The sequence below is a fragment of the Lepisma saccharinum genome, chromosome 3, assembly GCF_977018435.1.
Source record: "Lepisma saccharinum chromosome 3, izLepSacc3.1, whole genome shotgun sequence".
Taxonomy (NCBI): Eukaryota; Metazoa; Arthropoda; class Insecta; order Zygentoma; family Lepismatidae; genus Lepisma; species Lepisma saccharinum.
This window is the reverse complement of record NC_139231.1, coordinates 84,153,947-84,169,408: the sequence shown is the minus strand read 5'-3', so window position 1 is coordinate 84,169,408 and position 15,462 is coordinate 84,153,947. Positions and strand designations below refer to the sequence as shown.

Here is a 15,462-nt window from a genome sequence, read left to right as displayed (position 1 = left end):
ACTCAATAAATCTTCCATGTGTTAATTATTTCTAACAAGATCCTCAATCCATGTTGAGGGGAATAAACAAGGTGGTTGATAATATAAGACATAAGCGAGTTACTAAAGATATAACCACGAAACTTACTTGTAAAGCAAGTTTCAGGGATATATCTTTAGTAACTCACTTACATCTTATATAGATACTCAAGTTACTCATGGTGGTCAGTAAATTGGCATATGATGAATATTGCATTGTTGGAATACCTAATATAATCTAACATGAAAAGACCAGGCAATTTTGAGGATTTGCTTGAATCCTAGTGTTTGTCAGACAAGCTTGAACCAAGGAATACAAAGTTTACCATTGCAGGTGGTATATGAATCTACTACAACATTGCCAACATTTTTAATTCAGAACTTGAAACATACAGTCAGCAACCTTTAAGAAATACAATAATTTAAATCTAGTGAATATTGCAAAAGATAAAAAGTGGAAATACATCTCTAAAATTATCAGCCAATTTTCTCTGTCAACAATCAATCTCTGTTAACAGATGATTAATTAGTACAATCTATGATATACATACACACATTACTGACTTTAAAAACTGCACAAGATAGGAAGCTCACCATGAAGCACCCTTTTCAATCTCCTCCTGATGTTTCTCAGCATTTTCTTCTACTCCTGCTACTTCCTTCTCAACATCTTTTCTTTTTTCTTTTTCCAGTGGCTTTTCCCCATCTTCCATACCATTGTCAATGACCTTAAGAGAAAACAAAAAGAATAGTTTCTGACAAATATGAACCTTGCAAGTACAGCACATAGTTATTACAACCAAACTAATAATAATTCTCTAAATGCTAGTGACAATGGTTCTACATTAGCATGGAACATTAAATGGACATTATCCATTGTGCTTATTATAAGTAGGTTCTAGGTTCAATTCCCACCACTGACAAAATAAATTTTACCTGAAAACGCACTCTTAAAATGAAGCGTTATAATAAGTATGGATAATGTCCAAATAACATTGCATGCTAAACAAACTTATACGAAGTGCATGTAAAAAAAAAAGGACCGATAATTTTTTACTGGGGTTGGCAACACTGATGAAGTTGAGCATGTGCATGAGCATGCTCTAGTATTCTGTGCTTGCAACAGAGATAGAATCGTCAGAGTGGGGTTGTGTATGTGCAAGTAGCAGTTAAGTGAAATGGCTGTCATAATACAAAATCCTGCCAAATGTGAAGTGAGATCTGTCATATGATTTCTGAACGCCAAAGGACAGAATGCAGCTCACATCCATCGGGAATTGTGTGCCATTTATTGACCAACAGTTATGAGTGAAGGGAAGGTCAGGCAATGGTGCAGAGAGTTTCGAGAAGGGCGTTCAAATGTTCATGACAATTAGCGTAGCTGAAGGCCTAGTGTTCAGATGGACGATCTGGTGGAATGCGTTAACGAGAAAGTGCATTCCAATCGCCAGTTCACAATATCTGAACTCGCCAAAGAGTTTCCAGAAGTGTCTGCGAAAACAGTGATTCGATTGTGACTGACAACCTGGGGTATCACAAACTGTGTGTGAGGTGGGTACTAAAAATGCTGACAGACACTCACAAAGAGCAAAGAAGGACAGCTGCACGTGATTTTTGGCCCGCTGGGGGGAGGATGGGGATGACCTCTTTTAGCACATAGTGATGGGGGATGAAAAGTGGATAGCGTACGCCACGCCACTGGGGAGTTGAAGCAGCAGTCAATGCAATGGCAGCACTCTGGTTCTCCTAAAGCGAAGAAATTCAAACAAACACCATCAGTTCACAAAATCATGGCAACCGTGTTTAGGGACCAAAAGGGTGTGATTTTTGAGGAATTCTTGGAACCAGAATGAACAATTACAGCAGAGGTGTATTGCGAAACACTGAATAATCTGCAACGTGCCATCAAAAATCTGCGGAGAGGAATGCTACTCTCTGGAATTTTTCTGATCCACGACAATGCCCGCCCACACACAGCTGCTCGTACTGTTGAGACAATTCAAAGATTTCGATGGGAACTATTCAATCATCCTACTTACAGCCCTGACCTTGCCCCCAGCGATTTCTTTCTTCTTCTTCACCTGAAAAAGTGGCTTCCATCGAAGTGTTTCAACGACAGTGACCTGCTCAAGACATCAGGTCTGGACTGGCTGCACTCTCAAGCGGCAGAATTTTATGCAGAGGGTATACGGAAGTTTGTGCCACACTATCAGAAATGTCTGGAGTTTAATGGTGACTATGTTGAAAAATAGCCAAGGTATGTACTTGTTTATCAATCGCAAAAAAATTCTTCTCCTATCATTTTCTTGTTTTTTAAAAAATATCGGCCCTTTTTTTGACACTAGAAAATGTAAAATAGCCTATACATATATGAACTATGATTTACACATAAATTATGTAACTGCTGCACAAATTTATATTTATACAACCACTCTTAACCACTGTCTGTAAAACACGAATAGACAAAATAAAATACATCCTGTACATAAAAACACAAACGAGGTTTAATAACTTTCAACATGCATACATCATGGCACCTGAGGAATTCGAAACTGACTCTATCATAATCAACAACAGACTACTGAACATATTAGTTCATCTTCTTCATAGTTACATGATTATACATAATATAATGCTCAATCACAACATTCCTCCAAGCAGCTCAAAAAAATTATTGAAATCAATGAACGTCAGAATAATATTCGTGACCTGAACAAGAAAATATAAGGTCACGGTAACACTAGTGACCTGAACAAAAAAGATACATACAAAATACTCCTCATCCAGGAATCATTGTGTAACCCTGTATCCATATCGGTTGGGTGGATGTCGATCTTTTGTCGATCTCCTCGGTTGAGGGTTATCCGGCTGGAAGATAACTAGTTGGGGTGGCTTCAGTCTCACTTTCATCTTTCATCTGGGGTGTTGTCATGTCGCCGTCGGCTAGTGTGTCTGTTCTCGGTACCATATGCCGCTGAAGCCATCTAGGGTGTACTACCCTCGTAGTACATTCCTCTAATAGGACCTTGAATAAGATGCTTCCTGCTACCGGACATATTATTACCAGTGGCGTAGCATTATAGTACGCCCGTACGCCCGGCGTTCCCAGATTTAAAATTTCAAAAATGTTAAAAGGCTGTGATTATAAAGTAAAACGTGACTAATTTCATATATGTTTGACCTTCATGGCATTATAATAGCTATTTTTCGCGATCCGCTTGCAACGCTCCATTCTCAACACTCGTTCTATAGTGGAACCACAAGCAAAAAAACCTGCGCAGAAGCACATCGCGCCGGCGGGTGCGGGAAAGGGCAGGGGGGAAGGAACATTCAGCCGGCTCACGTCAGCGTTGCCAGGCCTATTGATTTCTCGGGAGAATTCCTTAATAAACTTTTGCTATGGAACCTCCAACGGCCAGCTCAAAAACACGTTTCCTGCTCATCTTTACTTGAACATGGAGGGGAGATGTGGAGTGGAACTCCACTCAGCCGTGAAAAGTGCTGTTTGAACTGTGAAATTATGTCAAACGCTACTCAATTGTGCTAGAAAATTATTTTATTACTTTTACTACATTACTATTTTTAGATGGCTGTATTTTATCCCACCCTAAACTCTATTTCTATTTTAGTTATTTTACGTCGCTGTTGTGCCTCTACGGGTAAGTACGACAATATGGATGAATGAAAAACTGATGAAATGGATGAAGTGACACAGACACAGTGAAAAACGTCCTTGCCTTACTAGGTAGAAACACTGACTTTGTACCGTGGGCAAATTATGTTATACATGTATGTGTTTGTCGGTGTGTGTGTGTATTTCTAGTAGATGGGGAGGATGGGTGGCACCCTAGCATAAGCGTTGCTATCTTGAATTATTGAGGAAGACATGCTGTCTAATTCACCAAATATATTTCACATACGTAATGCATTTTTTCATTATGGTGCAGGACGCGTGCCCACCCCTATCGATAGCTGTACACCGAACACCAGCAGAAGGCAAATTGATTTGTTATTGTTAGCATTCGACTTGAAAGATTGTGGAAAATCGCCGACAACGAAAGGCAGCACGTTAGCTTCATCTGTGAACACAACTTTCTACCATTTCCTGTCATAAAAATTCCTCGCGATAATAGAGGCATCGCAAACCCCTTGTGTCGATGCTGAGAAAGGGAAAATTTGAGGGTGTTTTCCACGCACCATCTAACTGGAAAATGCGGAAGAGATGAAAGATGTTGGTCGGTTCCTTCGGGCGGTTTACTTTCTTTTGTTTGAAACATGTCCACTCCTCAAATGGAGATCTTCGGTATATTTTCGCCAAACACAGGGTGCTGGGTTTAGCACCATTGTTACAAAAGTATCTGTGACGTTTACACCGTAAACAATGCACGCCACTCCCCTTGCCCCCCCCAGTGCGCACAACTATGCCGCCCCTCCCCCCCTTCCAAGAACGTCGTTCATCCGCTTCTATTAGATCATCGGATTTTGTAGCAGAACTTCTGGTTTCCAAGGGACAATCTCCCGAATTTTTCAAATCTGACCTGGCAACACTGCCCCGAACACCGATAATGGCAGGGAAGTTGCGCGAACGCTTTGGACGGAAGGTTTTTTTCCTTGTGGTCGAGCTATAGCATCTCTTTTCAATGCCTTTCCCGGCCGGACGCCGAGCAGGATCGGCGTACAGGACTCCTATATTCATTGCTGCCTTTATGGAGGGAAAGCTTCCATTTCTACAGCACGCGCGTAAATGGGCTCTCTTACGCCAGCGTACGAGAGGTCTACCATGATTGGTTCATGTGACCCTTCCTGCCTTCTGAAGCAGACGACAGTGGCAGAATTCCTACCCGGTTCTTCGCTCTTCGCGCTCATGCAACTCGTGATATGTGATGCTACAATACGCAATACTGACTGACGTAATAAAAAGTAAAAAAAGTAAAGTGCTCCCCTGTGCTTAGCACCACGCCGTGAAGGCGTATAGGAGGTGTGGGGGTAACGCCCCACACTTTCTTGATCCGGTCATGAGTGGGGGTGATGTGATCAGCATCATGCCCCTGACCGCCTTTACCCCCCAGGGTTTCCCCCAGGTACCCATGTTATTCGACGCTGGGTGGGCGCCGGGGCCGCTTCCAACGTTAGAAAAGTTCTCGGATTTGAACCGGCCGGGGATCGAACCCGGGACCTTGAGCATGGAAGTCAGACGCGTTACTGACGTAACTTTACCAATCTCAAATATACTGCTTCTTAATGGCCACTGCATTGTATAATTTATCGCACGAACAGCGATGTGTATTAGAAACTAAAAGATCAACACAGTTTTTGTCAAATAAGTTGGTGAAGTCCTCGTGGTAGAAATTCAGCCTGTGGCTGCTCTACTACTTAACCCGCAAAGCTATTATTTTTTAATTGTATTTCTTCGTTATTATCTAACTACTTAATATTGTGTGAATGGAAATGTTTAGCATTCATTTGAAAACTCTTAACATCAAATGGTCTCGAGAAAATTATTTTTAAATGTTTATCAGCATTCTCAAGATGTAATAAACAGTGGTCTGAATTACTAATCGGCACTGTTACGTCAGTAGAGTGTATGATATTTGGATTATCCACTCTGCTTTTCACAGTGCGCCAAGACGACAGAGGTCCCTGGTTCGAATCCCCCGTGAGCACGGGTGTTCTTTGTCAGAGTCCCTTCATCAATATCATCACTCATATTCATATTTGCAATTAACCAAAAGTGGTAGAAAAGCGAAATAAAATAAACCAAATCAATGAGTAGTTGGATCGCCCACAACAATGACGTCTACTGTTGTGCAGAGGCGCTTGTGATTCAGGTAGGTTTTTAATGACTTGCGTCATGCAGAAAGATATAAAAAAGGTATAGAACACCAGAGTTCAAAACATCTGTGGCATAGTGAGGCATCTAATTTTCTAGCTAAAACATGCAATGATGATGTTTTATTGAAAACCCAGCTTACTTGAGGCAAATAATACCTGTGGCGACTAATACCATAAGTAAATTATTAAGCAAGAAAGGACCGACTCTTCCTTCGGACTTGGCGTTCCCACCCGAAATGTCCATGCTACGCCACTGATTATTACACCTGAACATGATTTGGAGTTCTGTGCCTTGGTGACTAAACCCACACTGCGTCATTCTTTTGATACCTCTTCTTTGAAAAGGATTGTTTATCTTCTCGATGTCTCCCACAATTCTTGAAAGGAGATGAGTTTACATCCATTTGGGACTTGGCTAAGGTGTCATCCTCCCACCAGAAACGTGGTCTGTACCGCAACACAGAGGCAGAGGGTAAACTCTCTGCTCGCTCGCGTGTTGTGCAGCATAGCAAGAAGGTTGGCTAGTCCTGTATCTAATTCCAAAGTACTCATGTTTGGTTTCTCATGTAGGAGTTTACTTAAACTAGCCTTCATTGATTGCACATATCTTTCTGCAAGACCATTACTTGGGCTATGGTATGGTGGGGATGTGACATGAGAAATTCCGTACTTCTGGCAGAACTGTTGGAATTCTAGTGATGTGAAAATCGGGACTTTATCAGAAACTATAGTTTTAGGTACACCTAGGTCCACACATGACTGTAAGATCCAACACACAGTCTCCTTTGTATCTAGGGTGTGGACTGGCCACACGTCTATCCACTTGCTGCATGCATCAACAACGATAAGGAACTTGCGTCCCACGAGAAAGAAATGATCAACGTGCCATCTTTCCGAGACTGCAGAAGCAGGAGGCCATATCACAGATATTGTGGCAATGTCTGAGCTTGTAGCAGCTCCTGAACTTGTATCAGCTCCCGAACTTGTAGCAGCTCCTAAACTTGTGGCAGCTTCTGATTGTGGTAGCATTAGAAAATGATATGTTGTTGGTGAATAATAATCTTCTGCAACTTTTCAGTGAAGTTGCCAAACGTTCAGCTGAACCAGCTAATACAGTGTGTTGACTGAGTGCTTCCACCTGTAGATGAGTTAGCGTGAGAGCTGTTAGGTTATCTGGAAGCTCTTCATCAGTATTTCCATAATGTAGGTGTGCTCTGAATGTCTTCTTCACTGATTTATTACCTTTAATTTTTTGTTTCTTTCTGCATTTACTACTTCAATGTCCTTTGCATTTGCAGTAAATAAAGATGGAATTCCAAGCTGGAAATCATCCTTGTGCATGAGATTTAGTACAATTGTCACACTGACTAATGTAAGATTTTTCGTGTGTAACTTGTCCATGTTTCTTTAGCGTACACGAATCTTGAGAATAGGATGATTCTTTAGTATATGATGAATTATCAGGCTCATCATGAGAAGTAGAGCTAGACTTCATGTGATATGAATTTGTATGTTTAGGATCTGAGAATAATCTCACCTCGCGTTCTAGCACTTCAAGCTGTAAAGCTAATTCTTGGCATTTTGCAAAAGTTAACTCACTTTCTGATAATAATTTTTGCATGTCATATCAGACTGCAATCCTATAATAACTTGTTCTACATGAGTTTCCTCAAGGTATTGATTACACTGATAAACAATGAAATACTCCTTTAAATAAAACTAAGTGATCTTTATGTATTCAGATGTGCTGATAACGAATATCGCATCCGTTTTCCTGTATCACCTAAAGTTTTTGCAGAACACCCACATTTTATAGTTTTATGGTTTCAGATCTCCGCACCCTGCTCCGCATACGGCTTAACGTTTGGTTCCTAGCAAATGGATAAGAACCTTTTAGCCACCTTGTGTGTTTATGACTGGCACTTAATATTTCGTGGAGGAAATATCTGGCAGTAGAGTAATTGCCTGTTTCTCTGTTAAAATTTATTCTTTTGTGGGTTAGTCGAGTCTTAAGTTCCTTTCCGATAACTTCGCGAGTAGCCTTCATGAGTAGCCATATTTTATGTTTGTGTATGTTCGTGAAATTGTGAATGTATTATTGTGTATAGTGGAGTGAAGCGTAAGTTGTATTTTAACAAAATGATCAGAGCATTCATAATTGTTTTTCTAAAGAAATTCATTATAACTTAATTAATGAGTTCGCCATGTCACACGAATGACTGAATAACACGAACTTGTTTTGTTATGTTTGCGGGGAATTTACTCCGAAGTCGCAGAGAAATATTATCACTCCTATAGTGAAAAAAGCATATGAGTTGTATTTTGGAAGTAAAGAAGACGAAGGAAAAAGCTGACGAACCTGGACCCTCATATTCAAACACCGATCAAAATTTTCCTGATCCAAATATACCTCACTTTATTTCCCAATCCGAACTAAATGATCTAGTCAGATACCTCAACCTTTCTAAAGTTCAAGCGGAATTATTAGGTTCTCATCTCCGAGGGTGGAATTTATTACAAGATGGTGTTAAGGTGTACATATCGGAAACGCCAACAATCACTGACACATTTTTTTTCTGTTAGTAATGCAATGATGTAGAAGGCCTTCTGCAAGAACTTGGAAGGAGTCGCAACCCAAACGAGTGGAGACTATTTTTAGATTCATCTAAGAATAGTTTAAAAATAGTATTGTTGCATAATGGGAATATATACCCATCAGTACCCCTTGCCTATTCTTCCACCATGAAGGAAACGTATGAAAATATGGATACAATATTAAAAGTGATAAATTATGAAAAATATGGTTGGCAGATATGCGGAGACCTCAAAATGATTGGTATACTGTTAGCCATGCAGTCTGGGTTTACAAAATTTTGTTGCTTTCTTTGCGAATGGGACAGCCGGGCAAAAGATAAACATTACAACATTTTGGATTGGCCCATACGGAAAAACTTAATTCCTGGAGAGAAGAGTGTTAGGAATCACCCTCTACTTGAGAAAGACAAGATTTTGTTACCACCGTTGCATATAAAGTTAGGGCTGATGAAAAATTTTGTTAAGGCTTTGGATAAACACGGGGATGGTTTTGGGTACTTGAGAAAAACATTTCCTAAACTCAGTGATAGTAAGTTAAAAGAAGGCATATTTATTGGGCAGCAAATCCGTGAGATCATTCATGATGACAACTTTGTGGAATTGCTAACAGAAAAAGAGAAATGCACATGGTTAGCTTTCAGACAAGTATGCTGTAATTTTCTTGGAAATGTGAAAGCTGACAACTACACGAAACTTGTTAAGAACTTGTTGAAGTGTTATCAGTGCATGGGGTGCAATATGTCCTTGAAAATTTACTTTTTACTTTTGCATTTGTACTCTTTCCCCCTAACTTGGACGCGGTTAGTGACGAATGAAGAGAGAGATTTCACCAGGACATTTCTGTCATGGAGAAACGATATGCAGGAAAATCGGTACAGAACATGTTAGCAGACTACTGTTGGAACGTCAAGGAAGAGGTTTCTGGTGGCAGTTAGAAACGGCAGAGTTCAAGAAAGAAATTTTGAAAGTGTGAGTAAAAATGTGTTTTCTTTTCCTTTTTTTGCATGGAATTTCTTAATTGAACAGTCAAAATCGGTCCTATATATATATTTTTAATTGTTTTATATTTCATAGTTATTCACTTCAATATTTAAATCTTATGAGCAAACAAATAAAAATAATTCCAAATTTCGATGTATTATTACAAAGAGAATTAAATTTTTATTAAAAACAAAATATGAAAATCCAGGGAAAACGATAGGTGACACAGCATTTCTACTTTCAGATTTGGATTCAGCGGGGTCGAATTATAAATAATCACCTATTTTCGTTCAAAGGAGCAAAAAAAAGTTTGAATTTGTTCATCAGTGTTATACGTTCATTTTGAAGCTTGCTGTTTCAACTTAAATATGAACTGAGAAACCAACTCTCCTTGTACTTGAATGCATTTTCTGAATTTAAACCTCTCTGTGAACTTGTTCACTTTAGGTCTGTAATGCCTGCATTTTATCTTTAATTATCTTGTACGACAACTGAGAAATATCTTTGGGTGCAGTAACATTATGTATAACTTTAAAAGCATCTGGACCCATAACTGCAAGAAGAACAGGAACCCTCCTCTCTTCAAAAATATTTTGAGCTACGCACAGTTGCTCGAACCTTAAGACATAACCGTCAACGTGTTCAGTATCCTCGTGAAACTCACTAAAAGGAATGTTAAGTGCCATTGTATAAATTACTAATGACATTGTGATGGATCCAAGTATCGAAGTAAATGTTCAGCCCCGAATGTTATCCGTCAACTTTGTGACCAAGAGAAATCTACAGAACCTAAGTACTTACGTACGGTTCTTCCAACCAGATACACACATTCTAGAAAAATAGGAGATGTACTACAATCTCGATGTACAACAAGTTCAGTTCTGAATATTCATGAATGGAATATGTACTTCGCTTGAAATTGTGCTACATATGTACAGAGACTATTCTTGAAGCATTCCGTCCTAACTTGATTATACGAATCCTTCGATTCAATCATATCTTGTCCACACAGAGCCAGAATGAAATGCCAGAATGAAATGTTCCCAAGTGATTGTAGAATGCTTAGGTACACGTGAAAACACGGATAGACAAAAAAAAATACATCCTGTACATAAAAACACAAACGAGGTTTAATAACTTTCAACATGCGTACAACATGGCACACAAGGAATCCGAAACTGACTCTATCATAATCAACAGCAGACTACTGAACATATTAGTTCATCTTCTTTGTAGCTACATGATTACACATACTATAATGCTCAATCACAACAGAGATTAAAAGTTTATTTTTAAGTTGTTCCGTAGCACTAAAAAAGGTTAAAAGTTATTTTTAAGTTGTTCCATAGCACTAAAAGAGATTAACTATGAAATGGTGGAGCCTAGCCCACTGCAAATATAATCCTCGTTTGCTCAATTTCTCTAAAACCATAATTAAAATTGCTTTCACACTCAAAAACAGGTCTTGCCCAGACTACTGGACAAACTACAGACAACTTCAGCCGCAGATAAATAATTCTCCCAGACATTCTGGTTATATTTCACTTTGATCTCTAACTACGTACATCAACACCTTCCACAAACACATTCTGTGCTCGAGAAATATGTCAGTACTGTCACATGACAGGATCACAAGATAGAAGCAAACACACCACCCTGAGGACAGAGACATTGATGGAAACTAAAAGACAGTGGTTAAAAGTCCAACTTGAATCAATTACTTGTTGTCAATTGCTTAAAATGCCAAATTCTGATTTTGTGATGGAAGATGGAAAACACTGGTACTCAATCAACAAAACTTTACTTTCTTTGGAAGCAGATTCATGTACTATTCGTCTCAACATAACTGCAGTAAAAAGCTACATTACTCACAAGTTCAAATTCTAAATCTAGACTCAAAATAAAAATATAAATATATGAGGCGGTATCCAAAATTTTCGGAACTGGTGCCACTATCTGGTCAAAAACTCATCTTGGGCCTATTGACTGCCATTACCCTCGAAGTAGTTATCTTCTACATTTTCATGGCGATTCTACCATTTTATATGCATTCTGGAAGTTGTGTTCTGTGAGAGTGTTCAGCACTGTCTGCATTTCTGCTTGGATCATCTCAATCATGCCAAACTGGCAGCCTTTCAACTTGATCTTCAGTTGGGGGGGACAGAAAAAAGTCACAGGGGGTCAAGTACAAAGATGTGAAATGTGAGATGGTGAATTGGTATGATACAAAAACCAGTTCCTTTGTCGCTGAAGTTTGGGGGTGATGTCTTTGCTCATTTTCATGCAGCTGCCAAAAAAAAAAAAAAAAAAAAAATTGCAGTAGTAGATGGAATTGAGTGTTTAGCTTGCTGGGACAAATCCTTTATGCAAAATTCCTTTTATGTCACAGAAAATGGTGAACATGCTCTTGATTGTTCTCTTCACCTGTCTCACTTACATGGGGAAATTGTTGCTTTGTTTCCAGTTGTAACTATCAAGGGACCCCGGGTTCGATACCCCATGGAGGCACATAGTTGTTCTGATACCACTTTAAACTGTAGGTCCAGTCCCGATTAGCCTTACTGTGCATAAAGTGGACTTAAAATACCAACTCAACTCCAGTCGTAACTATAAACCCAGCTCTCAACACCAGTTATAACTCTAGACAACAGTGGCAAAGCGTGACATTTTTATGTAGTCATCCCAAGACTTGCCAAACGTCAGGGTCAATCTTTCAACCAGGGAAGGGTTCATTCCTAAATTGATAATGATGATAACAGTGTTCGTACATGACGCATGAAGGAGAAATTACCAATTTCATTTATTTCTACGGAGTGTATGATCATAAAATAAGGAAGACAAAACTCTCTTAATAAATTCTACTCGAAAAAATGGAAAAATTGTTACGCCCTTCTCTCCGAAATTCGGATAGCCTCCGAAATCTGGGTAGTAAAATTTCCGAATCGAGATTTTTTAAATCCTGATATTTTTGGCCATCCCTGGAGTGAAGGTAAGATATATGTTAGGAGAAAGGTTCTGTCTTAGTAAGTATGTCTGCCATCTTGAGATCAAAAATCTTGATCAGTCTTGTCATTTGTAAGCATACTAAACTCAAAGGAATAGGAAGTACTTCGTGTTTTGTAAAGCAAGAACATTTTTTTTCCAAAATTGATATTTGAACCGCAGGATCCAAAAAAAAATTAAAAGGAGAAATACTATGAAGGAAATACAATGGATCCATAACTTCCCCGTTCCTTCCAGCACTAACCATGGGGAAATTTATGCTTTTGCTTACTTTTTTTTTTTTTGGATGCACTATGAATTTCATGTATCCTGTGAAAGTTGTGTTGCGATGCTCTTCAATATGTGTTTTTCTCTTGAAAACAAGAAAGCTACATGCTTTACAGTGCTGGACATTCTGAGAAATTTCATTTGATGATGTCACAGAAACCCAGCTCATTTGTAAAAATGGGGCTGAAAAAAAGGTCTCTTATGACCAGACCTTCAAGAGCAGGAGAAACCAGTGGTCAAAGGATCTTGGATTTGCAGACCCCTGAGCTGGGCTACTTGACACCATTGCACTCAACAGGAAACATAGTGGGATGTTTGGGTATGGCGGTGGGGTTAAAACTCAAGACTAGTAAAGGAAAAGGCTGGGGCCATACCTAATCACGTGGTCCTTGACGTCAGGCATGACGTCACAGGCGGACAGATCGCCTTACGCTCCGGTTTCGCAGCCGAATTAAAGCAGTAATTATGAACAAAAAAGAGTCACAATTATGCCCAGAAGCTAATTGGGAGTGAATACACAGACTTACTTAGGATCCGACATAACGTATGTCCTTACAGTTGGATTACACAGCCATTTACGCACACATTATATCGGTAGTTTATATGTCGTCACATTCCTCTGTGAAACATTAGGTTTCATGTAAAATTGGGTTAATACACCTAGTAATGCGTTTTGTTAGAGCAGAAAGAAAAATATATGTTGAATGCGTAAAATAATTTTATTAAATAAAGAAAGGCAGAAAGCCAAAATTATGGATAAGTTGAATATGTAAAAGAAAACAACCTCATCTATTGCTCTCTTTTAGGAGTGAGAGAGGATCTGTTTTCACAAATTTGGTAACTTTGCTTCGACTATTGATATTTATTTCTTGATTTATTTTCCTTATTCAGATTACTGTTCTGAGCCTTATGAATCTTTGAACTACACGGGGAGGAATGTGAGGAAGTTCCGTGTGTATTATGTCACAAACACTTTAAACAACTTTTCTCTGAACGAAAACTTGAGACATAGAACAGAAGAAAGTCGAGGCTCACTTTATATACATATATATATCAAACAGGGGTGCCCACAGGCGGGTATGTGAAAGCTGGTTGAGTCCACTTAACTTTGGGGGGGGGGGGCGATTCTAATGAAAATTTGACTGAATAAATAATAGAACAATGGAGGACGGAAGTTGAACTACGTTGTCATTTAAGCATCACTCGTACATAAATATCAAGTTGTGTATTTCCAAGGGAATTATAACAGTTACTATGTATTATTAGTGTTGTTAACGAGACTAGACACAAGAAGAGATGGAATTTTCACGCGACGAGACATACCAGTGTCGTCTCTCGGCAACACGGTATCTCCTATTTGAGGTGCTCAATATCCAGCCAGCTATTACATATTAAACCTTAAATTTTTATTGTGAATTCTGATGAGGAATTACCCTTGGTTGGGGAAGTTTCCAACTCTATAGTAAGGAAATTGAGCACTAAGATGGGAGATAGCCAAGTCTTGAGTATTAATTACTGTTGCTCTTAGACTGTTGTAGGAATTTTGGTATGGCGATTGAGAATTAAATTATTTGGAGAGGAGATTGAGATTCAGCTCTTCAATACCAACAGTGAACCTAAAATTGACATAGGAATTTTGGTGGGGGACTGGATATTAAATTGGGAGGGATATGCTTGCAGTTTTTATCTTACTATACTCGTGAGAGCCTTTATTAAAAAATTACAATATTATTATTTTTTTATTCTAATAATTGTAACCCAATTGAAGTGTATGGTAGCCTGATGTTGTGTAATGAGACTACTGGTATCGCAATCCACTAACAAGTCTCGTTAGATGCGATGTGTTCAGTTATATATTGTCGCCCACTGTTTTTATTTTTTCTTCGGAGATCACGACACGTCGCAACACCTCACTGAAGGCATTGTGAACTGCAGCACCTCACAACCCACCACGGTGCGAAATCATTGAAAACTGGTGAGGGGGAGAAAGTCCTTAACCTACAACCCCCTCCCCACAAACATATGTGTGAATTATACAATGCACATATTTGTAATGTTATTAAAAGTAAAAATAAATTACTCAATTAAAATAATTATTATGATTATTAATTAGAAATTAATTTGTTACTTTCATACATATCAGATAGTGTAAAGCAGCTAACTAATTCCATTAATAAACGGTTAAAGATGTTAATAAATTATGACATAGTTGAAGTGGTTTTATTATGTGTAAGTTTTTGTTTAGTTTGTGCACTATGTTAATATAAATCAATTAGATTTCATAGTTACTAAAAGTAAAACAAGAATGCAAAACAATAATGTGCATATTGATGTAGATTTGTTAATGATCTCTTGAGACAGAAAGCATTCAACACTCACAACCACACTAATCTGTGTGTGTTTTCGATATTATTCTTAGTAAAGTATATTTGAAATTAAAAGTAATTGCTTGTCTTTTCATTGTTATAACAAAAACTCTTTCCCCCTGGAAATTTTTTGTGGGGGGATTTTTGAGGCCAAGATTGTTGGTGGGGGGAAATCCCCCTCGTCCCCTCCAGGATTTCGCACCCTGAACCCAACAATCCAGAAATACAAGAAAAAAGGAGCGAAAAGAACAAAACAGATCAGCCTTTCCACGTTTCTTTCCGTATGGGTAAAGACAGCTGGGTTTTGTCTGCCCATGACGTCACACGGTACACCACAAATTTCCAACCCTGGCGGAAATGCAGTGTTGCTGATATTCTGTTCGTCCTAGTGGCTAACAGC

At 38.8% G+C, this 15,462-nt stretch overlaps 1 protein-coding gene across 1 annotated transcript in view; it reads right to left on the bottom strand.

The window, feature by feature from the left end:
- LOC145985881 (uncharacterized) overlaps nucleotides 1–15,462 on the bottom strand; it is a 59,140-nt gene that overhangs the window by 25,691 nt on the left and 17,987 nt on the right. Inside the window, exon 3 of the mRNA XM_083120007.1 lies at nucleotides 613–746. Coding sequence (XP_082976133.1) covers nucleotides 613–746 — 134 coding nt within the window. The remainder of the gene's footprint in view (nucleotides 1–612; nucleotides 747–15,462) is intronic.